Below are 27,835 nucleotides of genomic sequence, written 5' to 3'. Positions count from 1 at the left end.
TTTTTAATGTTGATGACAGACCATTACGTCATCAAAGGATGAGACGGACGGTTGATCGTCTGTGTTAATGCATCTATCAATGGCGAAGAGATAGCTTCCAGAAAAAGGAATTGCTTAGTATACAGGTGAAGTGAACTACATAATATTTGTGTTCGCATTCGACAGTGAAATAAGCATAGTAGGTAAGAATATACTTGTAGTCCCTTAGGTGTGCGCAGAAATGTAATGCAGTTCAAAATTTGCCAAGGGTATCAACGGTCCCTGTATGCCCTGCCCTTATTTCCTCCTTTTCATCTATGAGTAAATTCCGCCATTTGATGGTATCACAAATATTGTTTTATTCCAATTGAAAACTTATATGTGCTTATCACTATAACCACATGTATAGTTCTGTCTTTGTATATTGTAAAATATATGAAAATTGTTTTGTGCTTTTTTATGTGTGTAGGAATTATCCGAAAGTTGGTTGGTAGGCTAATGTACCTACTCGCAGATTACGTTGATATAAGATTGTACTTTTACAAGTATTATGTATATATTTAAAATTCACAAGAGAGAAAACAACCGCTTTCTGTATGTAAATTTATTGGGACGATGTGTGAACAACAGCGAAAGTAGACGTACGGGGTTGCCGAAATCTCGAAAATTGACGTATATTTGGAAAATTAGTACATTTTGTTAAGGAAAAAGCATTTGGAGCTAGGAGGGATGAAGGTGCTAGAAGAGGGAATACTTTGGTAGTTTAGTGTAGGAAATCATTTAGGCTGGTAATTATGTCATTGGCGTAGTTAAAGGGGGGGGGGGGTGGAGTATTTATGGAGGTGGGTTTTAAGTTTAAGGTTTTTCGAGCAGACTAACCTACTTCGTTATTTGTTAAATACTGATGACAGTTAAATTCATTTTGTATAAAAGAAACTTCCAAATCAGTTGTTTGCTATCCTCAGGTATTTGTACAACATATTTCTTAGATGTGTACAACAAACATTCTGTTCTGCATTATTCCATTGCTTATGAACAACAAGCAACCACCCAGACTCTCTAATAAAGCCAAAATTCAAGAGCAGACAGGTGTATCATTCTTAAGCTCTACCGTGACTTGTATGCATATTTTTATGTGCAAATTTATCTTTTAGTGCTCAAAAGCTGAATGGATGATATCCTGTGATATCCGCATCCTGAAAAACACAGAGCTCATACATTAATACAAGTGGAACTCTAGTGAATATATGCTTGTAAATAGCTTTGAAGTGTATGTGCTAATTGTTCCAATCTTTAACTTCGTTTATAGGCTATGAAAGTGGAATACATTTTCTAGTTTATGTTGCAATAAGTAAAATTGTACGTATGCACAATTATCAGGAAGATTATTGACTACTCATTCATTCTCATTGTTATGATAAAGACATAGAGGGTATGGTGTTCCAGTGCTCAAAATACTTTGCTTATACCCAAAAAGTAAAAAATGACTTCCAAATTTATCTTAATAGAAAATTAATAAATTATAATACATGTTTTATCACAGAAGTGTTAGCAGCATGCAATCCATACATCTTGAGGAAATATTTGAGAACTTTAAAATGACCATGATGATGTTGCTGACATTTTGTTTTTGTGTTTTTTAGTTTTTGATGTGCTGTTACTGACATAAAGAGGTTGTGGGATTCATATGACTAATCAAATGTAAATGCACGTCACCCCTTCATGGAATTCCATTGGTGTTTCTCACAGTGAGTGTGTGCAATGTATTTTCAATTTTGTTTTCATGCGCTATTCTGTTTTCATTTATTTAGTTAGTTAATTTTGGAGAGAAAAATATTACTGGTGTGCATTTACTATGTAATTTGTGTTGTAGATTTGTTGATTTGGTGTTTTGTGCTTTGTGTTAATTAGACTTCGACCTTATGTTAGATATGAAACAATTACACACCATAACCAATTGATGATAAAGTAATTGACTGTAAAACTTTTTTTCTGCGATTATATTCTGTAGTTAAATGTTATGTGTGGTCTCCTTTGTGAGTTGTGTTGATTAGTTCCAAAACTCCATTTAGCAATGTTATACACCTTGAGGGGCTAGTGTCTGACCATGCTCCCTCAGAAATTGTGGAAACCACAAATAAATTAGATATTTCGCACCGAAGTGCAACCACCATTTGCCCAATTTCTTATTCTGCAGAGCAGTTGCACCACTTTTTATTTTTCCAATGAAATAGTGTATTCACACTCTCGCACACAAATCAGAAAACATGCAATAATTCAGTATTTAACCTAACACTCCTAACCACATCATGCTTCAAGCCTAACATCCATTTCAAAGTTTTGAAATGCTTTCCTTATCCTCGTACAAACTTTGCGAACATCTTCAAGCAATCTGAAATCCAGTTTTCAGTTTTTCATGGAACTGCCACAGAATGATGATAATAGAGAGACTTTGGTAAAACGCATTAGCTAAAAGGTATTCGTGGCTGTAGGCACCATGGGCATAAAGTGAATGTAACCAATAAAAATGGTACAGAAAGCTTTGCCATGGTGTTGCATATTCTACGCACCAGGTAGTTATAATTGAAGTTACCATCTAAGGGTGCTCTGGAGCATGTTCAAAGAAACGGATTGTGGTGAAATTTGGTATGGAGGCTATGCAGATGAAAGAAAATAGTTTAGATTTTTACCACCAGGTGGAAATGAGGTGTTGAAATTGAGTGCACTGCACTTTTTGACTACTAATGCATCTAGTTGGTTACACGGTGCAACACAGACTCGTGTACTTTGTTGATGTGGAGTCAACACTGTGCATGGTGAAAATTTGAGAAGATCAACATTTGCAAATAAAAGCAGTAAAGAACTCTGGAAAAACCAGTGGTAAATTAAAACCCTGACCTTAAAATGATCGCGGAGTGTCATTTTTGAGAGTGGATGGTTATGAATTTATGAAATATCTTTTGCCACCCCCATAGAAAGCAGCTATGCAATATCCACATTTACGATTTCAGCCTCGCTACAAAAAGATCCTGTGTACGCCAGTGGGAGTCAAGTAGTGTATTTGGTGGCTGCACCTTTTGCACTACGTTCTGGAGCAGTTTAGCATATGGTGTATGGTCACGTGGTGCATGCTAACTAATCAAATGAACGTTTAAAGCAGCAGACAGGCATTTGTTGAGTATTCTGACCTAGAAGACTGCTATTCGTCTACGTAGTTGAACGCGATTTCCTTGCATGCAACTGACACCAGTATACACCTGCACTACACCTAATGTCAAGAAGTGCAGTGAACTAGACAGGACCAGTGATCAACATTGTGCTGTTGGATCATTGAACATGCTGTCTTACTCGAACTTTCATTTATATTGTATGCATATTGAACACTTCTGTACTGACATAAACTAAAAATAGTTTTGTGTATCCAATTTCTGGTTATTTCAGCGCCACATTTCCACATGGTGGTGAAAATTTAAAGTATTTTTTCAGCAGAGTTATTTTCCCCATGGTCTTCATAGCCTATGTACAAAGTTTCATTGCAATCCGATGCTTCGAACAGGCTCCAGAGTGCTCTGAGTAGGGGACCACCTGCTATTTAAAATGTCGCAATGGATACACACAATTGAATACAGAAATTATCAGTTCAAAGTCTGTTGCTTTGTTCACTTATATTTGTCGTGCTGTGAAATACGCATAGGTTGTAATAAGAAAGCTTTCTCATATCTACACATTGCAGAATTGTTACTTGACAAGTTCACACATGTGCACCTTATTATCTGATTAGGTCATGCATGCAACAAATTTCTCCTTTGACACCACCCTTCGGGGCACAAAATCAAACCTAGAACCATTCTCTATGCTACTTCAAACAGTTGCATATACTGATTCCCAAGTTCTGAACTCACTCTCTCTATGACATGGGATCATCATAAGTTATGGAGGAAAGTGAGAACACAAAGCCCGCTTGAATCATTCTCTGCATCTTCAAGGATGCAAGGTTGCAAACGTCTAAAAGAACAGGATTCCATCTCCTGAGAAATCTGATTGCTAACGCCAATATCACCTTCTTATTGAAACTAGCAATTTTATGCAACTTTTCTAATTTATTTTTCTGCTGCATTTTAGTCTCAGATCCTCTGGCTTTGCAAATAGCTTAGCTAGCCTATACCCCCCCCCCCCCCGACTTCAAATATTACTAAAACCCAACATTCTTTATGAAAAATCCCTGTTGTACCTTTTTATTTTGTAAACTGGCGGTTACTGTATTTGATCAGTAGGGAGACAAATTTATGGTAAATAAAAACTGAGGAGAGTGTTAAATAAAATTGATCAGCGGTGGAAAAAAAAATTGGCACACACTTTTTCATTATGAGAGGAAACAACATACAAAAGAGCTATAAATTGATATGCTACTTCATTTTTATATACTGTACACACACACAAGTACTTAGCTGTCCAACCAAAAAGAAAACATCAACACAAAATCACTTCATTTCTAAATTGCATATCTAAAGTGATTTATTCATTGTATGTATTTAAAGGATATCCTTGCTGTCCAACCAATAAAATAATCACTATAATCACTACTGCACATACACAAACACATGTTGAAAATCACATGATGATAAACAAAATTCATTCACAACTGAACACAAATGACACTATTGTTTTGCTTGATGTGCGGGAACAGACTAACCTTATCGTTGCTACAGCTAGCAAGTTCAATGAAACTGGAAGTTGTGTAGACATTCGGGGGAAGAAAGGAATGCAGCTTGACAAGGAACGAAGTTTTCGAACTGAGATTATGTGCATGGGAAATCCCAATTTGCAGCATTTTCCTGATGTGATCGAACATTCTTCAGCTGCAAGTGGTACGAAACTTTAGGCAAACGTTTCGTTACAAATTGACAGTTTGTGCATACAACCTTGATTGCCGGGCTTTGCATGTTTTCTACTTAATTTGATGATATTTCACTGCAAAAAAGCGTTCATTTCGTGGAAAAGTGCACATTTCACATTACTTCACGAATAAAACTAATGCATATTTCATCATTGGGGGTGTAGTTATGTGCAGAATGTTCAAAATTGCATATTTTTTTAAAATTCCGGGATTTCGCGCATCATGAAAATTCAATGTCCCTACTGATCAGTAATAATCGAGAGGCTGTAGATTCCAATCTCAACAGGGCAAAATGGAGAAATATGAAAGAATCAGAAGGACAAGGAAGATGTTATTGTGGAAAAGAGTTAGGTAGGCATCTTACCAAACTCTTGACTACATTCTGTGTGTGATCTAGAAGGTGTGGAGAATTATTTGTAGAGGAAAGTAAGGAAACCATTTGAATACTAGAAATGGATGCGAATGCAAGTTTGAAGAAACTAATTTGATTGTTTGAGATTCGCAGAAAGCATTGATTTGTCATGAAGCAGCCTTGCACGATTGATCTTGCTTGGGTTGCACTGTGTGAAAAGCTTTTTTCTTGTGCAACAGAAGAGATTCGGAAATACTAACCCAAACATAACCTTAGAAGCATGTACAATTTTAATTGTAACGGCAAGAGCATCAAACATGACCCCCATATAAGCTACTCGCATAAGCATATATGAATTGAATTGTGATCAGAAGTATTTTTTAACAAGGGGCGAAATGAGACTTGAACAAGTGTGGAGTACAAATGAAGTGTTGTGAATGGCATGTGTAACATCATCCTATAGGTCTTGTCCAGTCTTATGGTGGATGCTCTACATGCTGGCAAGGGGACCGGGGAAGCGACCAATCCAGCCTGATAAGAAGCGCAGCAGCCTGTAGAACGAGATTCACGTAGTACTTCCTCGTCACGTTGTATCTCGGTGCCAACTCTATTGTCTGGTTGGTCTGCGATGTATTCCCTGCTCCCTACTTCCCTTGCCAGCATGTAGAGCACCTGCCATAAGAGTAGACAAGAGCTATGTGCACCAAACTAACAAATGATGTCTCACTGGGAAACATGCATATTTGTTGGATAAATTGTCCTGCGCAAGAGATTCACATGTGTGTGTTTGTGTGAGAGAGGGAACATGTTTGCTTTGTAGAGAAATTGTACGAGTATGGTGATGTCAGATTAAAGCAATCTGAACTTGGGCGAAAGTCAGAATAACAAGACAAATGTCCATAACTTTTCCAAGCAAGTAGTGGAGACTGCGTTGAATCCACACTCTGTAGAAACACAATTGTCAGTAATAAAACTGTTGATTCTGTCCTGTATTTTGGACATATGTATTTCACAAAAATGTAACTCGCCCACATTTCAAGAAGGATTAAGCTGAACCGGTTCCATTAAATATCTGATGCCAGACAAAGGATACATTGTAACTCACTGACAAGTTAGATAGCAATTGTGACTCAATCAGGAATCAAACCTAGTAAGAGGTCATGGTGGCTCAGTGGTATTGCAATGGCATGGAATACCAAGGACCTAGGTTTGAGTCCCGGCTGAGCCACAATTTACCCTTATCAGGAATTCTCACTATAGGCAGTTGGCTGTTGACTGTAGGTAGAAGTAGATTGCAATAAGGGAACAAGTGGGTGCATGACCTTCAACCACTGCTAACATAAAAGTACAGGGTGTCCGAGAACTCCCCGTATCTTTAAAATATATTGCATAGTACGTATTACCCCTAGACATGTATGACATGTTTATTTATGTATATACTGGGTGTCTACACATGAAGTTACAACTTTGGAGTGTAATAGAAATAAAACTACAAGGAAGAATCAAGAAATTAAATTTCTACAATACATACCAACTCTGGAAGTTTTATATAACATGATCAGTAGACCCCCACATGCGCTCTGTTGTTTGGAGCATGTTTAGGTATTGTGTTCCTGCAATGGTCTGTGATTGGTTGTATACCTTAAAACATTTCCTGTCTCTTTGAACATCTTAAGCCACTGGCCAATGCTCTTTCACACGTTGGCAGCTGTCTTTTGGAAAATCTTTCGAAATTTCGCTGCGCCAGAGTGAGATATTTTGTATCTGCAAACCACACGACACACACACACACACACACACTGCTTTTTACTGTGGATACACCATATCTGTTAACAATACAACCAGTGCTGACAGTCGTGAGTGTCTTGAACGAGCGCAATGTTGCCAGTATACAAAGAAACTTCCACAGTTAACAACTATTTTATCATGACTGACAAACTATTTCCTATATATTGCAATTTTATTTTTATTACACTCCGAAGTTGTGTACACGCTGTATTTATTTACAACACAGTTTCGAATTTCACAGTAAATAGTTAGCCCCGTGTGGTGTTCGTGCATGCACACACACACACACACACATACATCAGTAGTCGTTCCTCGGGAAACGTGTCCGCTCATATCAGCCATGGTGCAACAGCTGATGAATTCGAGAGGTTCCGTGTGACCTTCAGAGCCACGGAAATGAAATCATTCCCAAGCAACCGAATACCGGCAAATTTCCATCACTATACGTGCAAGTATTGGTATGGAGACTTCTCGGACATACTGCACTATAGACTGACTGTACAATTACTGTACCAACAGCTGAGTGCATAGATTCTTTCAAAGTGTGTGTCGCTTTTCACTGTTACAGTCAGAGTCCTAGCCCCATGGCAGCCATACGGAAGAAGCTGGTAATTGTAGGTGATGGAGCCTGTGGTAAAACCTGTTTGCTGATTGTGTTCAGCAAGGACCAGTTCCCTGAGGTCTATGTTCCTACAGTGTTCGAGAATTATGTGGCAGACATTGAAGTAGATGGCAAACAGGTTAGTGCACCAACTTTTGAAATTTGAATGGTGAATCCTGTGTCAAGTGCCACGAAGTGTAATTTGTTGACAAGACCCAAAAAGAAGTTCCATTTTGTTAGCTGTAGCTATATTTTGGATAACAATTACTATTTTTCTTTTTTTAGGCAAGTGCTATGCAAGGTAAGTATGTTTTTTTTAAAAAATTGATACCTAGAATTGCAATAACCATGGAAGGGATTTATATGTGAATACATATTTATGTATGAAGATGAAATCAATGATATTTTGTATAATTGCACATCATGGCATGTAGACTTGAAAAATTCAGTTTTTATTTTCCATATTTGTACATATGTTAGGTTTTGGCTCATATTTTACATATTATTTCCATATTTCAGAACATTTTGCTGCATGTCCCTGTGTGACCGAAAGAGTAGGGTGAATATCTTGTGAACTGACAAAGTCCGAAGCAACGTTAAACGAAAATTTATGAACATTTTTTATACTCTGCAATTGCGTTAATTACAAGTTTTGTGCCATCTGAACAATAACTTGTTTTTTAACACCTCCCAACTTTTGTTATTGAAAAACACTTGAAATTCCTGTTTATTTACATTATTATACATAATTACATGTGCAAAATTGTCAACAATAGACAATGAAGGCTGAGGCATCCCCTCCTGGTTGTTACAAACATTATTTTTGCAACGTTTGAAGAGTCCCAAGTGAAGCAGCCTTGCTAACTCCACCCTCGATACTAATTGCATGCCCGACAGGTGCCAGAAACAATGATTTTATGGCACACATATGGGATTTGCTCCTTGTTTCTCTTGAAGACAGTCTTGGTAATAGTTACATTGCAGAGACTGTATGTTATTTAGCTTGTGTAGTGTCTTATATTATTAAAGAGATACATTTTACAATTTTAAGGCAGGATTTAACTCCATATTTTCTTGAAAATAATTAAACATGTATTTACATGTTAGAACGTTTTTACTACATATAAATCCGCTCCCTGGCAATAACTATATTTACATTAGTATTGTTATTAAAATTCTGCAATTAATTTTATTAGTGAATGTGTTTTGTATACAAATATTGTCCTTGCTTGAAGTGAATTTATGTTACATACTGTTTTAGTGTTTAAATTTACTATTTTTTTATTTTTGTTATGTAGCATGTTAGTTTGCTTCTAAACTACAGTATGTTTCAAAAGTTTCAAAACTCTAACTTTCATAATAACTTTAACTCTTTATAGCCTGAATTTTTGTTATGGAACAAAATTGCAGTTTGAAACATTTATATGCATGGGTAAGACTTACTTTGGCAGGATTGACAACAAAAATCATCTGACATTGTAATAATACTAATACTACTCTCGATAGGCCATTAGCGTGACAGTAAAAAACTTCTTACATCACGTACTGGCAACATATTTGTTAAAAACAATAGAAAACACACAAACAGCATGATGAAAAACACTGAAGGAGTTCTTCCAAGCTTTCGATTTTGATTTATCGTGCTGTTATTGTTTTTAACAAATAGGCCATTATCATCTTATGTATAAACAGAGAAATGATGTATATCAGATAATGCTTGGTTATAAAATATATACTCCCTTCACAGCACTTAACGTCCAAAATATCTACACCCTACCTGTTACACATTTTAGAATGTACTCCTCAGAAGACATATACGATAAATTAAAAGACAAATGAGCAAGAAAGAGTAAATAAAAAGTCATCACTCTTGACTTTCCAACAGTGGCGTGCCCTGGCTTTTGGTTAGGGGGTAAGTTATATATACTTTTTTTTTAGAAGTCAGCCTTTCTTTTTCGTCTTTCCCCCCTTTTTGATGGTGTTTTTTAAAAATACTAATCCAAAGGGCAGGGGGTGTTATGACCCCCACCAACGCCCCCTTGGGCACGCCACTACTTTACATTCATCTCTATTATCCTCAAATGGTGTCTCTATATCAGAGATTTCCTGCCAGTCACCCATCAATATGCTCATCAATGCCATAGCCCTACAACACCAAAAGTCTAGAGCATTGTGTTGAACAAAGGGGGGGGGGGGTTGTAGGTCTCATAGCCCCCATTTGACCCAGTATTTGTAAAAATAAAAAAAGAACATCACAATTATGAAGAGATGGCAAAATGAGGGCTGACTGCTAAGAAAAAGTGTGTACCACCTGTTTTGAAAATCCGGGGACGCCTCTAGTTTAGAAGTAAGGAAAATGTATGAAGATTTTTTTGAGCAAAGAATGCACCAGAAGCCTTACGGGACTGCAAAGTACCAAGTGATGTTTTACTCATAAAACAACTTTCGAATCAAATTTGGTCAAAATTATTTTATAACCGTATTTATACAGTATGTAACATTGTTATTTGTACACGTAGAGGAATATAATCATTTTCATATGTACCTGGAAATTAATATTAATGAAGGTTTCACCAACAAATGTCAATAAAAATGTATGTTCAAAGTGTATAAACAGAGCATATAATTTGTGTGAAAAGAGAGAAACGTGCTGTTTCATGCAACATTGTTATTCGTACAGGCAAGAATTTCAATCTTCCTCGCAAACAGTGCCACAGCTATTCAGGCGATTTCGTGCAGTTTGCAACTTCGTAACAAGTTTGAACATGCAGGCGCGCTCCCCGTCAAGCGGAATGCTGGCGTAGGTATTGTTGTAGGCCTATCGTCTATCTATCAGCATGTTCGAAATGGGCAAGGTGAAGGAACTTAGTTTTGATCTCAAGGATGTTATTATAAATTTGGCCCTTAGAGGTTATTCGTTAAGGAAAATTGGACAAACAGTCAAAAAATCACACTCCACAGTTCAATACATAGTAAACAAATTTAGAGACGAAGGTTCAACACAGAATGTGCAAAAGCAAAAGAGCAAAAGAGAGACGCTTGAATAAACGTGATGAAAGCTTTATTTTAAAAAGAGTGGGAGAAAACCCCCGACTAAGTGTTCCTCAGTTACGACAGTAGAAAATGTTGCTGGCAAGATGATGTCCGATCAAACTGTCAGACGTGCCTTGTGGAAGCATGGATATCATGGCAGAATACTATGAAAGAGGCCGTATGTAAATAAGGTGAATCGCAGGAATAGACTTTCATTCATGAAAGAGCACATCCACAAGGACCAGGGATTTTGGGATAGTGTCATATGGTCAGACGATTAATATATACGGGTCAGATGGGATAAATAGGGTCTGGAGAAAATCAAATAAAGACAATGATCACATTAACACAGTTCCAACAGTTAAACACTGTGGTGGGTCATTAATGACTTGGGGCTGTATGTCGTCGAAAGGTGGTGGTACCATCCAGTTTATTGATGGTATCATGGATGCATACGTCTATTTGGACATATTGAAGAACAATGTAAAGCAGAGTGACCAAAAAATGGACATGCTGCCTATCTACAGATTCCAACAAGACAATGACAGTAAGCATAAGGCGCGAGTTAACATGAATTGGCTAATATGGAATGTGCCCAAACTACTACAAACACCAGCTCAAAGTCCAGACTTAAGTCCCATTGAGCATTTATGGGGAATTTTGAAGAGGTGGGTCCATAAAGCAGGAGTGAAGTCCAAACAAGAGTTGAAAATTGTTGTGCAAGCCGAGTGGAATAAAATAAGCTCTGAAACATGTCGGAAACTGGTTAATTCTATGAAGAACAGGTGTCAAGCAGTAATTAATGCCAAAGGATACGCATCAAAGTATTAGAACTGTCAGTCAATTTGCTCTGAATATACTTTTTTCTTTCATATTATTAAGTGTACAAATAGAAAAGTTTAAAAAAAAATGGCATTTTTCTCTTTCAGTTTCAGTTAATTTATTATTGTCATTGGTTATACAGAATTTGGGTTAGATTTTATGTTCCTAATGATATTTGTTATTGAATTGTAAAGAAACAATTTCAAAAGAAACAATTTCAGATATTAAAGCATTTTCTTTAAAAATCCATGTGTACGAATAAGAATGTTACATACTGCATGAGCTAAGAAAAAGATATAAAAAATGTGGGATAGTTAGTTATTTTAACACCTAATTTTCATAAATCTGAGACCACTGCAATTTTATGTGGTATGGCTGCATTACTGACACTTAGTTCTAAGAAATTGTAAACTGGTCCCTTGCATATACTATCAGTAGCGGCTGCCATTTTTTGTAAGTACAAGGGTTGTAACGAAAGTTCGTGGACTGAGATACTATTCTGAGTCAGTCAGTACGAGGGTTAGAGTGATTTTCCTTTTCGAAATAGCACCTTTCACACTATACATAGATTCCAGTGATGCTCTAGCTTCTCAGACACATGTTGCAGACCATTTTCTGAGAGTTGGTGTAAGGTAGTGGATGTGAGAGCTTTCACCTCCTGGTCCGTGCTAAACTTCCTTCCGCATAACTCATACTTAAGTGTTGGAAACGCCCAGAAATAGCAGAGTGCAAGGTTTGAACTGTATGGAGGATGGTGTAGAGACTTCTCACCAATTTTCTCCAAAGCTGCCATAGCTTGTCGTGCCACATGTGGCTTAGCGTTATCCTGTAGGAGAAACCAACACTCATGAAGCAGTTCACATCTTTCTTTGTGTCTCTTTTTGAAAATTGCTCCCTTCGTGACATCTTGCTACACCAGCATTTAGTTTAGCTGCCAATTCACAAATCGATAAACTTCGAATTGAAATCTTCTTTCAAGAATGTCTCTGCTTTCGCAATGTTCACTGATGTTGATGGATGCCCACTTTCCTCCTTATCCTGCACATTGGGTTTACCTTCCTTAAAATACTTCTGTATGACCGATCTGCCCATTGCTTGGTTACCGTAAGCTGCTTCGATCATCTCAAATGTTTCCTGTCCACTTTTGTGTAACTTCACACAAAATTCAATAGTGATCCTTTGTCTGGTAATTATCAGTATATCATTCTCATCCACCTTTGTAATACACTGTGCATTTCGAATTTTATAGCGAGCAAACAAACAACAGCTGCGCATTGGTTCACTCATACATTAACAAAGCACACCACAGGCTATCTGCACGTGCAACAATCACAGCCTTGTCTTACACGGAATCGGCGCAGTGTTGCCAATCCACGAACTTTCGGAACCTCCTTCGTAGTAGACAGACACTACAAATAACAGGGATGCACAGGTCCTGCCGAGTCTGAAACCAACTGTGTCATGTAGCAAGCGTGTGTAGCATGTGGGACTTGAAAGTCCTGATAGGCGAAAAAGGGTTAAAGTATTGACAACCAGGAGTCTGTGCCCCTAAAATGCCATTGGTACCAATTGTTACAATTATGACCATGCAAAATAAATATTGGTATATCACATCTTCCCCGAAATTAGTATTCTGGGGGGAAAATTCTCTGAGACTTGCCCTGTTTATTAATTTCTGATGCTTGCTGTATAAAATCAGTTTTCAAGTTACTGTTAAGACTTCACCATTAAAAATATTACTGTTAAAAATCTTCTCCACCATTAAAAATATCATCATTGCTTCTACGTTCCATTTATTTTGGATTTCTTCACTTCTAATTTTGTTTTGTAATGTTATTCCACTTAAAGACCATGAAAATTATGGATTTAACAATTAAATTGTGCAACGTGGAAGTTCGAAATTTCTAAATTTCACGTAAGTAAATTATTCTAGTTTTATCATGTTGACGAATGATCCAACATTTCCTACCATATAGAAGAACCAGTTTTGTAAATGTTATGGTACCTTAATTTGAATTTATTTTCTAGTTTGTTTTCCAAAATTTCTTCTCAAAATTCTATGTAATGGGTTATGTTTTATTAAATTTTTCTCAACATTTTTTTTATGTTTCAACTGTGAAATATGGCTTCCTAAACATAAGTCTGTTACCTGTTCGATTATTTTTATCGGTTATCTCTACTTTTATTCTTGGAAAGGCTTTACCATCTATTGACATTGAGTTTGTTTTATCCTCTGAAATTTTCATGTTATAATTTGTAAGAATGGATTGGAGTTTGAAAACAGACCTTTGTAGATCATATTAAATTGCTGCTATCAATATCTGGTTGTCTGCAAATATGACTGTAGGATTACTTTTAAAACATACTGTATAAGTCTGTGTAATTGGAACGAAATACTATCTGATAACTTTGTAAACATTGAAGAAACTGCTAAATGATCCTCTTGATTTTCAGGTCGAACTGGCACTGTGGGACACGGCAGGTCAGGAGGATTATGATAGGCTACGTCCACTGTCCTATCCTGACACAGATGTCATTCTCATGTGCTTCTCCATTGACTCCCCAGACTCTTTGGAGAACATCCCTGAGAAGTGGACGCCTGAGGTGAAGCATTTCTGCCCAAATGTTCCCATCATCCTTGTGGGCAACAAAAAGGTAGGTGGTATGTTTAACCCTCTTAGGATGGCTGGTATATCTGTCATACCACCTTCATGTGGCGGTAATTATCGCATCATTTCTTGAAAACTACATCCGACATTTCAGTTGTCTTTTTTTTAGTTACTATATCCATTGTTACTATTAGGTTTGAAAATGTCGATTTTTTTCCCCTCAACACATTATGGGATAGATTCTTTTCAACCACTGCTTTTTGCTGATACATGTACTTTACATGTATTAATGAAACAAAGTGATTTTCTGTTGCTTTTTTTCCCCGTAAACTGCCAACACTGCTGCTCTTATATATTATTATTTTTTCCCTCAATAAATTTCAGTATTTTCAATGCAACTTTCCATGGTTGTAGGAATGTACCACTACTTTATACAAAATTTTTGAAATTCACTTTGGTCTAAAATGATTGCCACAGGATTAATACAAGTAATTACAGCACATTAGCAAAGGAGCTTGGGCACTTTTTGCACCAGACCCTGACTTGTAGGTAGACACTGTAGTTGTGTTCTGCTATTGAGATGGGTCAATTTTCTTACTCAGGTCAAATCAATCCTCTCTTCGTTCTCCCTCTTTGCAGTGTTACCAGACATTTTTTTTTGTTTTTTCTTTTTCAAGAGTTGCATAAAGAATGAACTGCAATACCAGTTACAACAAATTATCAGTAAAATTGAATAAACAATTAATTACAGTCACAATTTGCCAATTAAGAATGGCAACACCACCCCCCCCCCCCACACACACACAAAGAGAGAGAGAATATATTAAATGTGACTTTATATTTCAGTATTTTGTATAAACTGTTTCAGTACTTTAATGCAGACAAATTCAAATGCAAGTAGTACTGCCAAATTCTTTGTTTATTATAACTGATATTATATTTTATTCTTTGTGCAACTCTTGAAAAATACACGTGACATGTGTCAAAATGTTGAAAGTCAAAAAATTTAATCATAAGGAAAAGTATAGTTTTTACTAGTTATACTGAAATATATACATTGCTAAAGAATTTAATGTCTTCACTGTACAAGAGTTTAATTTTTAGTTCATTGCTCAAGTTCACCTCTCCCCATTCCCCTCATGACATCTGTTGTCCTCACTATCACTTTCTCACACCCCTTATTCCCCTCACAGCAACTTCAGTTTTGTTTCAGTATGAAAATTAAATTGCACCTGCTCTGATTCTGGCCATATCATGAGATTTAGTAGCATGTGCATTCCTGATGTAAGGAAACAGTCCTAATATATAGGCCAGTTTTCCCCCAAAATTTGCATTTTCCATAAACCATCTGTGCTTCACTTTAAAACTTTGGATTTCCAATGAATAATATTTTTTTCCATGTTTATTCTTAGTCTTTTATACTTACTTGAGTTGCATAATAAATTATAATAAATTTTATATAAATAATAAATTAATAAACGTAAAACTGTGAGTTCAGTATTCTCAGTAGAGCCTTTATTCTAGTTAAAAACTTGGTTTATATTAATTACCAGATTGAAGATGTAACATTTTGTCCTTTAATTAAAAAATTAATAACTATTAAAAAGTACAATTAGCTGTATGGGGAATTTAAAAATAAATTCGCAGGCACCCTTTTATTATAAACCATTAATTGAAACATTTTAATAAAAGGGAAAAGATGAGTGAGCACAAGAAATAAATTTTACTTTGTCAGTGAAGATTTTTCAATACTTCGATCAGCTCTGTGTTGTAAGAGGAACTCAAAATAACTCCATAAGTTATTCTATGCATTGCTGGAGATTTCTGATTTCACTATGTACAGGTAAAATGTAAAATTTGTGAGGAACACTAAATCCCATAAAGACCCATGTTCTTGTTATTTTGCATAGTTATTAATAACTCTTCTATGTCAAATCCACATATCACTTTTTTCTTCTAAAGGTCATATATATATATATAATCAATTTAAAAATGCCAAGGGTCCCTGGTTCGAATTCCACTCGGGCTTGGTTGTTTGTGAATGTCCATTCATCATTTCATCACTCATCTCCATCTTCGCAAATTAGCCAAGAGGCACAAAACGCGAAGTAAAATAAATGAAATCAATCAACCAATCAATTCCATATAAAAAGTTGTCACCAAGATTCTTTTGCACTGAGAATCAGAAAAAATTCTTGTATTGTGTATGATGATGATTTTTTTGTGTCAACGTGTGAAGTTACTAAAATTCCATTATCACTAAAAGGCAGAGCAGTTATCATGCCATTTTTTTTTTAATTGAGGCTTAAAAGTATGTTCTGAAAGGCTATAAAATAAAATTAGTGGGATTTGTACTGCTTTTATTAAATCTTCATGAAAACAAATTTTATGTACATGCATATGGGTCATTCCATGTCAAATCATCACAGAAAAAAAACAAAAACTTTTCAACCTGACCATTTTGGATTTTCATGAAATTTGGTAGGATGGTAGAAGACATGAAGTAAAGTTTTAGCCCTCGGTGATACACAGTACTCATACAGCAGGGTTGCCAACCTCATAACAAATGTAAAATTTATGTGCTTACAATGTCAAGAAAAACATATCATAACTTTGTTTCCAATTATGGTATAACTTTCATCTTGGGCTTGTTTTGAAGCTAAGGCAACATGCTTTTCATAAAAAAAAATATCTTTACCTGAAAATTTTGAGATTTTCACTTTGTCACGTGATGTGACCTTTGACCTTGCATATCTAAATATATGTGTGTACAGTTTTGTGGGGAATAAAGCATGTTATACAGTTAATTGCTGTGTCTGTTAGGTGCAAGTTTCATTTTGGAATGAATATGGAAACATGAATAACAAAGAATCTGACAATAGTATATGCCTCATTCAACGAAACACCTTACATCCCACCCAATCAATGAAGAGGACAAAAACATTGAATGTCCAGAATACTTCCGTAGAATCAAATCTCTTCCTAAACTACATTTTTGGAGATTAACCTTTTGCCGCCCAAGGCCTTTTTCACATGTAAGCCTCTATTGCCCGAGCTGATTTTGAGCAAAATGCAAAGTTTCAATTAAATGAGTGTAGATCGGAGGCTAATTGCCCTAGAGAGATGAGTGATATACCGTTGTACGCGGAATGAACCAGAGATTCAGACTATATGAAATGTTTGCAAATTCGGTGTATATGTGGGGGGGGGGGGGAGGGGCTAACTCTCAAAATTCCAAAATTTCGGGAAAAAAAATTGGTTCCCCCACCCTCCCCCAAGAAAAAAGTACATGACAGTGTCGACATGCACATGGAAATGATCGCTGACATGTAAGGAACACAAAAATATTTGCATTATCATCATATGACCAATGTAACTTGAGTTAAGGAATGGTCGGCATGCCACTGATTCAAGCTTCAAAATGCAGCGGTACCTTGAAATGACTATAGCTCAGAAACTAAATGCCCTAGAGATATAAAAGATATACCGTTGTACGCAGAATGAATCACAGATTCAGACAATATATAGTTTATGCACATTCGGCGTATACATGGAGGGGGAAGGGAGAAAACCCCCAAAAATTATTTTAAAAAATTGTCACTTCACCCAAAAAATATCCTCGCACTTGGGCACAAAAACGACACCCACGCACAACATTCACGGACGAAAAGCTAGAACGTAGTAAAAAATGAGCGCCAATTCTTGCAGCTGCTTGAAATTCTATTTTTAGACAATGCTGGGTAACGCCTGTTGCCACTTGTGGACACTTGTGCTAAAAAAAAAAGCAAAGGTTTCCTTCAGCGCGCTTCGAAATTCCATTCTCACAACGCAGATTCAACAACCAGTCTTCCCCCTCCCCCCCCCCCCCCTGATTGCACCCTCACGGAATCTTTCATTTTGACATCGGATACTGATAAACAATCTTCCTTCGAATGCACTTAGCAGGAGGGAGTGAAAAGCATTGCTTTAGAACAACAAAGCCCATCTTCCTTTGTCGGCAAAAAATTGACCTTGAAAAGAGACTCAAAAGAGAAGTCCCTTTTCCCACCTTTCCCCCCCCCCCCATTTTCATGGACAAAAAAAATGCAAAAAACCATTTCTGTTAAATACATGTGTTAGGAACAATATAAAAAAATAAAATCGAAATTCTAGCCAAAAATAGAAAAGTTATAACGTAAAAACTACGACCTTGACACAGCGTCTCGATCACGCTTGGTTCCGTGAGGGTTACTTTTGGATATCTCGTTCGACATGCTTGGGCAGTAAAAGGTTAAGAGATTTTTAAAAATTTCAGGGCATCACTTGAGCTATAGTTTGACAATAAATGTTTTGAAATATGGTGCAAGTTTGAAGAGCCTTGAGGACCAGATTGGGGGGCACTAATGACTTGACCATGGGAACTACCATTTTCATAGCAACCAGATATTTTGGAGGGCAGATACGGAATTCCATTTGGACAAAATCGGCTAAGACAGTTAAATATGGCAAATTTATAATTTGACATGGCTAATACACGGAAGGGGGTATTTATGCTTGAAACATCCAGAAAAATGATGGAAAAACACAACTGTGATAAATTGTATTCAAGCAGATTTAAGTCACCTGCCGTGTGTTGTACAGTATTTATGGGTTGTTTAATAGCCTAATGGCAGCTTATAAGGAAATGAAATAAAGGAGATAAGAAATGTGTTTGTAGCTGTAGCATATCAATCCAACATGGACACAACATTGCATTCACAAAATAATTTTTCATAAATTAAATTTCAGAATGGAATATTCACTAATAGTAATTACTAAAAATGTACTGCATCTTGAAAAAATATACTTTATTTTATCACAGGTTAGGGGTCTATACTTCTAAAAATGGCAGTTTTCCTGACAACTGATCACTAAAGAACATGCTTAAATTTGAGTATTGTTACAGGGGTAAGAAGGTAACAATGCTGATTGATAAAACTAAAAGTCTGACTGTAAAAAAGTTACATTATAACTAGTGCTTTTTTTTCTGGGAAGAAAGGTTCCAGCACTGCACTGTTCAAGTTCATTTTTTATGCTACTGCGTTGGTTTGTTATTGTGTTCATAAAATCTGCTCATATTTGTGTTACGTTCATAAACGATAATTCATCCTAGTACGTACATACCACGTGTGCACATGCACACACACATTTCTCTTGTTAAAATAAAATGTTATTAATTTTATCCTTACCTATAATAAGGTGCTAGTATTGAGTACTGTTGTGTACTTCAAGAAAAAAAGCACTGGATATAACACAGTTTGTACCCTCCTCTTCTCCCCCTGTAGTTTGTTGGGTACACCAAAATATGTGCCTCAGAGATTGTAACCCTGAAAACTGATCAAAGGGTCATTCCATGCCAAACGATCCCATGGTGGTTGCATGACCATTTTATTAAAATCATTTTTAGTACATACGTTTGTACATGTTTCTAGATATCAAAACCAATGTTTTAAAAAATATATTGTCTTTAGTTCTCCTGCGGCAGCCATTTTTCCATTTTACTCATGTAGCAGTATATGGAAATCTTAATATCGGAAAAACCATTAGAGCTAGAGACCTGAAACAAAATTTATTTTGTAGCTAATGAAGTACACTTTCTATGATATTCAAGTATGTTTTACTCAAAATTCCATCCTAAGTACGAAAATTATGGTGGAAATTTGGGTAACAATAGTTAAAAATTTAAATTTTTAAGCCCGATTTTTTTAAATGAAGGGGTTTAGTCTAAGGCTTGAATTTTTTTATGTGTAGACCTACCTGCAGGGTGTCTGTAAATAAAATACAAGTGCTTAGAGATGCACCCCTTTCTTACAGCATGGGCTCAAACATGGCCATTCATTGAATTTTGACAGTTTTCAGGGTCAAATATCTCAGATGGGTCCTCTTGAAAAGTTCTGAAATTTGGCACAAAGGAAGCCCTGCATGAACCTAACTCCGAGTAAAAATCTCGGCTTTAGATTCAACTCGTTTTGGTCAATATGAGGTAACGTATGTCACCTAATTTCTGACATTGCAAGGTAAGGTTAAATAAACTACATCCCATACTTAGAATAATGAAGTCTTTTCTTTTCTTTTTTAAATTAGGGATAAATAAAGCCTCAGAAAATATAGTAACATAAGATTTTAATACTTGACTTACCAGAAATTGAAATTACAAGGTATGACAATTGAAAATCTGTGAAATCTCATTGCAAAAGGTTTGATTTATGAAGTACCCACGACCAGTTGGTATTGTCAGCTCCAAAACTGAGCTCCCTCATATTTTTTAAATGTAGCAGTACATGCAGCTTAAGATAGGCAGTGGCATGCTCAGGAATTTCGAAAGGGAAGGGAAGGGGGTTACATATACTTTTTTTTAGTATATAGCCCTGTTTTTGCCACATTATCCTGCCTTTGACGTAATTGTTTATGGAATACTAGGCCAAAGGTATTGGGTTATGACCCCCACCAACCCCTCTTTGGGCACTCCACTGTAAATAGGCTATTTATTTTGGAGGGTTATAGCTGGTAGAATATATTATTTTTTTGTTTCCTTTATTTTCCACGTATTTGTATTTTTAAAGATAATACATTCGTTGAAGTAGATGTGAGTCATGCACAGAATAGAATGTGAGACAAGCCTGGAGTTGACATGTGCATGGACAATCTCTGCTGTCATTCTTCCTTTGACTAATGTGTCGAGAGTGGTGACTTGTGAATGTTCGTTATCTGTGACTGGAAATGGAGTGTTCTGTAGAATTTTTAACTGGAGAGGACTATCATAAATGCACTTTTGGTAAGGGTCCAAAAGACCTAAATAATCTTAACCAACTCGGTGAAAATGATAAAACACTTCTTAGGTCAAGACTACAGGTGGATGACTTAGAGACAATATGCAAATACCATTGAAAATAGTTATTTATATGGTAAAGTATGTTGTGATCTTCAGAAGTACTACTTAAAGAAGAAGTTAAGTAAGGGAATTTTTAAAATCAATTAGCATCATATGATAAAGCAAAAAAGTGTCAAGTAAGCCCAGTTAAATCAATATGCCTGACATGCATGGGCGTCCGGAAGGGGGGGGGGGCAAAGGGGGACCATGCCCCCCCCCCCTGGAAAATGAATGTCAACCAAAAATTATGTATTTCACACACATAATTTCATTTTAGCCACAATAATATCTGTTAATTATTTCATTAACACCATAAATTCAAATTTAAGCAATGTTTTTTTTAGGGAACTACGCTCTTTTGGGGGAAAATGTGACTTGTTTGCCCCCTCGAAAACAAAATACCTTCCTTGCCCCTCCCTGCAAAAAATCCTGCGGACGTCCATGCTGACATGTTGGAGTAAAATTTTCATATCTGGAGAAAGTGACTCACTTAAATGCCAGAATGGAAATGAGGTCTTTGTGCCAACCCAAGAAAAACTGAAGGAAATGCATGAAGTCTGTTCTGCTTTTGATGTATCTCCTGTTTCAAAACTGATGAGGCTGATTGCAGAAAAGCAATAAAGTGCTCTTGCTCGAAAAACTATTCATATCATACAAGAAGTGCAAAGGAAACTGGAAAGTTGCTTTTCACAAAGTATTAGAACTGAAGAAAAGGAAGCCAAGTGTGACAATCCTTTGCATGGCCAGTACAATCATATAATTGAAATTATAAGAAGAAAAATGTAAATTAGCGAAAACTAACGTTGAAAAGGTCAGAATGATCAGTTTGATTGCTACCACGTTGTCAAGAAAAAATATCTGTGATGAACTGAAGGTTTCTGATAATTTACTTAGGAACTTGTTGAAAGAACAACTAATTCTGCCTGATTTGACAAAGAGAATAAGAAGGAAACTGGAGCTGACAACACCAACTGGTCATGGGTACCTAATAAATCAAACGTTTTGCAATGAGATTTCACAGATTTGCAATTGTCATACCTTGTAATTTTAATTTCTGGTAAGTCAAGAATTAAAATCTTATGTTACTATATTTTCTGAGGCTTTATTTAACCCAAAATTTAAAACAGAAAAAGAAAAGACTTCATTATTCTAAGTATGAGATGTAGTTTAACCTTACTTTGCAACGTCATACGTTACCTCATATTGACCAAAACGAGTTGAATCTAAAAGCAGAGATTTTTACTGTGAGTTAGGTTCATGCAGAACCCATCGGAGATATTTGACCCCGAAAACTTAAAATTCAATGAACGGCCATGTTTGAGCCCATGCTGTAAAAAAAGGGGTGCATTTCTAAGCACTGATATTTTATTTACAGACATGCTGCAGGTAGGTCTACACATAAAAAAATAATCAAGCCTTAGACTAAACCCCTTCATTTAAAAAATTGGGCTTAAAAATTTAAATTTTTAACTATTGTTACCCAAATTTCCACCATAATTTTCGTACTTAGGATGCAATTTTGAGTAAAACATACTTGAATGTCATAGAAAGTATACTTCATTAGCTACAAAATAAATTTTGTTTCAGGTCTCTATCTCTAATGGTTTTTCAGATATTAAGGTTTCCGTATACTGCTACATGAGCAAAAAATGCCATGTGCCATGTTGGAAAAATGGCTGCCGCAGGAGAACTAAAGTCAATATATTTTTTAAAACATTGGTTTTGACATCTAGAAACATGTACAAACGTATGTACTAAAAATGATTTTTTTTCTAAAATGGTCATGCATCCAATTATTTAAAAATTGGTTCATTTGACATGGAATGACCCCAAAAGGAACGTAAAGTTCCCCGTGCATATAGCACTGTGCCATGAAGGAACATTTATATTAGGGGATGTAGGAGTAGAGCCCCATACATTCTCGAATTCAGCCATTTTGGAGGTGATGTGATCAGCACCACGTTCTGACTGCCTTGACTCTATGCTGGGTGAGCCCCAGAGCCGCTTTACAAGGGACAAGACTGAAAAAAATCCATCATTAGATCACCCACCCACACAGGGAATTGAACCTGGATCTCCCATGTGGCAGTCAGATGCCCTACCAACTAGACCGTTTGTCAAATATTTTAGATTCAGTCAACTAAAACAATAGAAATTGAATGTTACAATACATTACTACCCGGAAGAATAAAATATTTCATTTTTAAAATATATATTTTTAAGCACAATCTGAAAGAGCTCAATAAATCCCAGTTTTGCCAGTTTTTCTTCATGTTTTTCTTTTCTTTGCGTTGCTTTGGATCCACCTGTCCATTTTCCCCCCATCAAATTAATGAAGAAAATGTAGTGTTTTCATGGTGCATGTAAACTTTCAGTTTCCTGAAAGTATGTTTGTTTCCAGGACTTGCGGAATGACCCAAACACAATAAAAGAGCTGGCCAAAATGAAGCAGGAACCCGTGAAACCAGAAGAAGGTCGGTCCATGGCAGAGAAGATCAGTGCTTTCGCGTACTTGGAATGTTCAGCCAAGAACAAGGAAGGGATACGGGAAGTCTTTGAGACAGCCACCAGAGCTGCTCTTCAGGTATGTCATACTTGCTGATGGTTCCATTCAAGGTTGTCACATAAAAAATAAAGAATTAATTTATAGTATAATGTGCATAAGTAATTAGAGAAACAATTTTGGTGAGAGTACATTAATATCATGTTCATTCAATAGTGTTTTTTAGACTCCTACATGCCTTTAACATTTTTAAATTAAAAGCATTGGAACAAAATATATGTATTGATGGGGTGAAGCTCATATGAAAGAAAAATGTGAGATGTAATCTGTGAACACATTTTTTCAGTTTGGTCCTCTGAAAAATGTAAAATGGAGGTTTCACTGTGCCGAAAAGCATACAAGCAATTTTATGACTGGATTCTGAAGAAAATCACAAACTGTGTTTTAAGGTTTAGGAATTGATTTAAATAAGAAAAATAATCCAAAATTATTTTTTACAAGTAAAGATCTTGATTTTTATCCACTTTGGTTATGTTATAACAATTTCCTGCGAAGTTCTTGTAATTTTAGCATACATGCTCTGCGTGCAATTCTTATCTAGGAATAAAGTGCAGTGGTAGGCATAGGTCCTCATAAATATCCATGATAACTTGTGATACATTGAAATATCGGCCAATTGTGATGAAAAGTTGCAGAATATAGTTGCCTACCCCTTGAAGTTAGTCATCTCACTTCTTTAAACCCCTTTAATGTGAAACCTCATGGTGCAGCAACATACTGGTCCCATTGACACTGTTTTGTGGCTTTCAAGACCGGAGCCCGCTACTTCTTTTCAAGTAGCTCCGCAATTGTTCTCAGGGTGCTGAGAAATCACTGAAATGTTGGGGGCTACAATTGGGGATCTAACCTGGGACCGCTCACACCAAGGGCAAGAGTGCTAACCATTTAGTTATGCAGGAGCCCACTGTGAATCTTTAGTATAGAAAAAGATTTTCCTAGCATCCAGTTTAACATGGGCCGTCTCTGTTTTAATAAATTTACATTCCAGTTTATTTTATTATCCTGCACATGTTCTTTTGAGATTTCTTTCTAAAAATGTTTTTTGTACTTTGGTCTACCCCATAACAACATTAATGTACTATGGTACCATATGTCTGAACAGTTACTACTTTTTCTTCAGTATAGAAATTTTATATAATCTACAAATGAATTACCGACACTGGTGCCGTAAAGCATAGGTCCTTGGTTGAAATCCAGGTCAAGCATCATTGTGGTCCTTGCATAACTTTCATACTTACCTCTACTTATCCATTCATACCTAGATTAACTCTTGCATGCTGTATCCTTTGTTTAGGTTCTTTTTTGATCCAAAGATTATATTTTGAGATTTTGGCGACATTGTTTTTGCAGTTTGATTCACTGTCATTAGTTTACACAAAGGAATTGTACACAAAGATTTCAAGTGATGACTCTTAAATGAAGTGCTCTGGAGTAAAACTTGTTAAGTGACATTTTGGTCATTATTGAGTTGCAAAGTAAAAGGAGCCATCCTTCAGTTTTCGCCTGTAGTCCATGTCGTGCAATTTGCATTGAACCCTGCTGAAATTGAACACAACATGAGAACAATTTATCGTCAGTATAGCTTGTATTAACTTTTTTCTTAATAAACTCAATAATGACTAAAATGTCACTTAAATGTTATACACCAGAGCCCTTTAAATTGTTTCAATTTCTGTACTGTGTACTTAGTTTCCCTTTTTCAAATATTTGTTTTAATTTGCTATTAAAGTTATAAATGTGTGAAAAATATTGATGCCTCACACACTTCTGATACAGTATGACATTGACAAAGTTCTTAGAACTGGCACAAATATAATTAGTTTTCTTGTCAAAATACTAGGAGCATAAAATTTATTGAAATTAGTAAAAATGAAGTAAAATAAACGAAAGCAATCATTTTCGTACAAATCTACTTCAACTAACCTGGAAAATAATCTAACACAGTTATTTTTAATGGTTTTTATTGATTTTATCAGCGACGTTTCGTTCTGCTTTCCCAGAACTTTCTCAAGCTACACTAAGATATACATACAAAAACACAACCTTACATCGCTAGTCACTCTACACTTCTAAGGAAAGAATGTATGTCCTTATCTCCTAGGTAAACTGGTTTTTTCCTTGCAAGTGTTCCTTACAGCTGGCTGTTTTTCCCCCTCCCCTCCATCCTGTAATCTACTCTTCTTGTCTTCCCTCCCATCCTTCTAGTGGCACTGACCTTCTCTTTCTCCTTTAACTCATCTGGCAATAAAATCTTCCATTTTTGTGCAGAAAATTGAAGGTGGCTCAGGAAACTTAACTTACTTACTTTCCACATGCTTTTTTTTATCAGTTCCACCCATTTCATACCAATTTCCCCTTCGTTTATTTTCTCTCCCCTGTTTATGCATATGTGCATTGTTTCTGCTACTTTTCTCTTTCATTTTCCCTCTTCTCCTTCATTTGTACTTTCTTGATCTTGTGGATCGTAGGCCCATTTGTCAAGATATGCTCACTCAATGCTGTTTTTGGATCTTCCTCTTTAATGTCTCTCCTACATTGATATTCAACTAACCTGTTCACGCTTGCACAAATTTGATGGTATACACATTTTATTTATATTTCAGGTGAAGAAAAAGAAGAAAGGAAAGTGTTGCCTGTTGTAATTCGGAGGTAGTGCACATAAGCTGTAAGTTTGATCTTTTCGGCTGCTTGTTGTAAACTGGTTCAGTCCAGTATCGAGACTATCTTGTGTTGAGGAAATCAAGTTTCCTCGATTCGTCCTGTTCTACAAGTGGAGATTCTTCTGTGGTCTCTGAAATGACTATGGACTGGACTTCTCACAATCACCTCTTCAATGCTGTCTTGATTCGGACATTTCCCTCCCCTCCATTGCACAAAAGTCTCAAAGGTTATTGCCAGTGAGGAGCGTGAAGCAAGCCTGGAATTTGCAAGAGAAATCGTAGCGCGAGAGAGTCCGCTTCCGATGATTCTGCAACAGTTGCTACACTCTCTCGTCCTCACATTATCATGGGCAAAGGAACTTTTTTTTTCTGTAAGGTAAATGTGTTAAGTTAAAATTTCAATTTGTGTCACAAGAAGAAAAAAAAGAAGAAACTTTTTTCAGCAGAAATGTTTGTGTGAGCGGATCTCTTTGTTTTGATTGTTGTGCAGTCAGAACATAGAAGTTTTCGTAGAGGTATTGATGTTAATGCAAGATGGGTATGTAAACATTTGCATTAGGGATAGCTTCAGCTCTTGAGGTATTTCATATTCCGTGGGCTTCCTCTCTGGACTAACACTCGAAGAAAGCAATTTGGAGATGATCATGGCAGAAATGGCAAATATTCGGAAATTGGTAAACAATCAGAAGTGTGAACCTTTGTCAGTAAGAAAAAAGCGTGAGTAATTCGATCGTAACAGAAGTAATATTGCAATGCAAGCATGATTGAGCCGTAACGCTAACAAATTTTCCACTTACCGTGTGGTCATCTCCAAATTGTAATTCTGTCTTTTTCTTCCCTTATCAATGTTAGTGCAAATATAGCCATGTTGCATTGAACAATATTGTTTATTCAGCTTTTTTTGAAAATGCATTATGAATATATAGTGCTGGAGAACGGTTCGGTGTAATTCAGAACCTATGAACTGAAGTGTAATTATTTCAAAATGTTGTTTCTTCAATTGTTACTACTTTGCATTAATAGATGCATTCGTAATAATCAATCCCATGGTGCTTTATAATGTATATTCTAAGATGGAAAGATAGGTCCATTATTTTGCACCATCCTCCCCTTCGTTTTCTGTGGCTTTTTGCAATTTTAAATATATTTAATATGTATTCTGTATATTGTGATATGCGTTAATATGGTATGATTTGACCCTTGCAGATGATGACTAGCAGTCAATGATTTTTGCTATAGAGTGATTAAGTAAGGAACAAGGTTGAATTATATTGTTTCTAGATGTTTGATACTATATTCATGAGGATTTTATTGAGAAATCTTGTATGACAATGCGCTTTTTCTCAGATGCATGTGAAAAATAAATACAGCTGTAATTGTGTATGAAGTTCATTTCAGTTCTAGCTTTTTAGAAGCTAATTACATAAATGGAAATATCACAGCCAACGTACCATTTTGGACCCAAATACTACAGTTTACAATACAAGTTATGGAAACTTTATGTAAGTTTCTTCAAACGTCAATGTCACCATCCCAAAAATATTCAAAATTCTCTTTTTTTGTTTCTTTATTACTCTTTTACTATGTACTGTACAGACATTAAATTGTGCATATGAATACAAAATAATACACATTACAATTT

General features: G+C 36.1%; 1 protein-coding gene across 4 annotated transcripts; it reads left to right on the top strand.

Moving 5' to 3' along the window:
- Nucleotides 1-14: 14 nt before the first annotated feature.
- On the top strand, nucleotides 15-27,576 carry LOC145995989 (ras-like GTP-binding protein Rho1). Of its 4 annotated transcripts, none has more exons than XM_083132117.1 (6): nucleotides 15-125; nucleotides 1,623-1,727; nucleotides 7,585-7,756; nucleotides 13,927-14,127; nucleotides 23,372-23,554; nucleotides 26,137-27,576. In XM_083132117.1, exons 2-6 carry the CDS (start codon nucleotides 1,702-1,704, stop codon nucleotides 26,173-26,175), a joined length of 621 nt encoding a protein of 206 aa, XP_082988243.1. In that variant the 5' UTR covers nucleotides 15-125; nucleotides 1,623-1,701; the 3' UTR covers nucleotides 26,176-27,576. The 4 variants fall into 4 exon arrangements, with proteins under 4 accessions (XP_082988243.1, XP_082988242.1, XP_082988244.1 ...); XM_083132116.1 differs by having other exon boundaries at nucleotides 36-182; XM_083132118.1 differs by lacking the exon at nucleotides 1,623-1,727 and having other exon boundaries at nucleotides 36-182.
- Nucleotides 27,577-27,835: the final 259 nt, after the last annotated feature.

The sequence above is a fragment of the Lepisma saccharinum genome, chromosome 12, assembly GCF_977018435.1.
Source record: "Lepisma saccharinum chromosome 12, izLepSacc3.1, whole genome shotgun sequence".
NCBI classification, from domain to species: domain Eukaryota; kingdom Metazoa; phylum Arthropoda; class Insecta; order Zygentoma; family Lepismatidae; genus Lepisma; species Lepisma saccharinum.
Note: the sequence above shows the minus strand (reverse complement) of the source record. Positions and strands in the feature narration are given on the sequence as shown.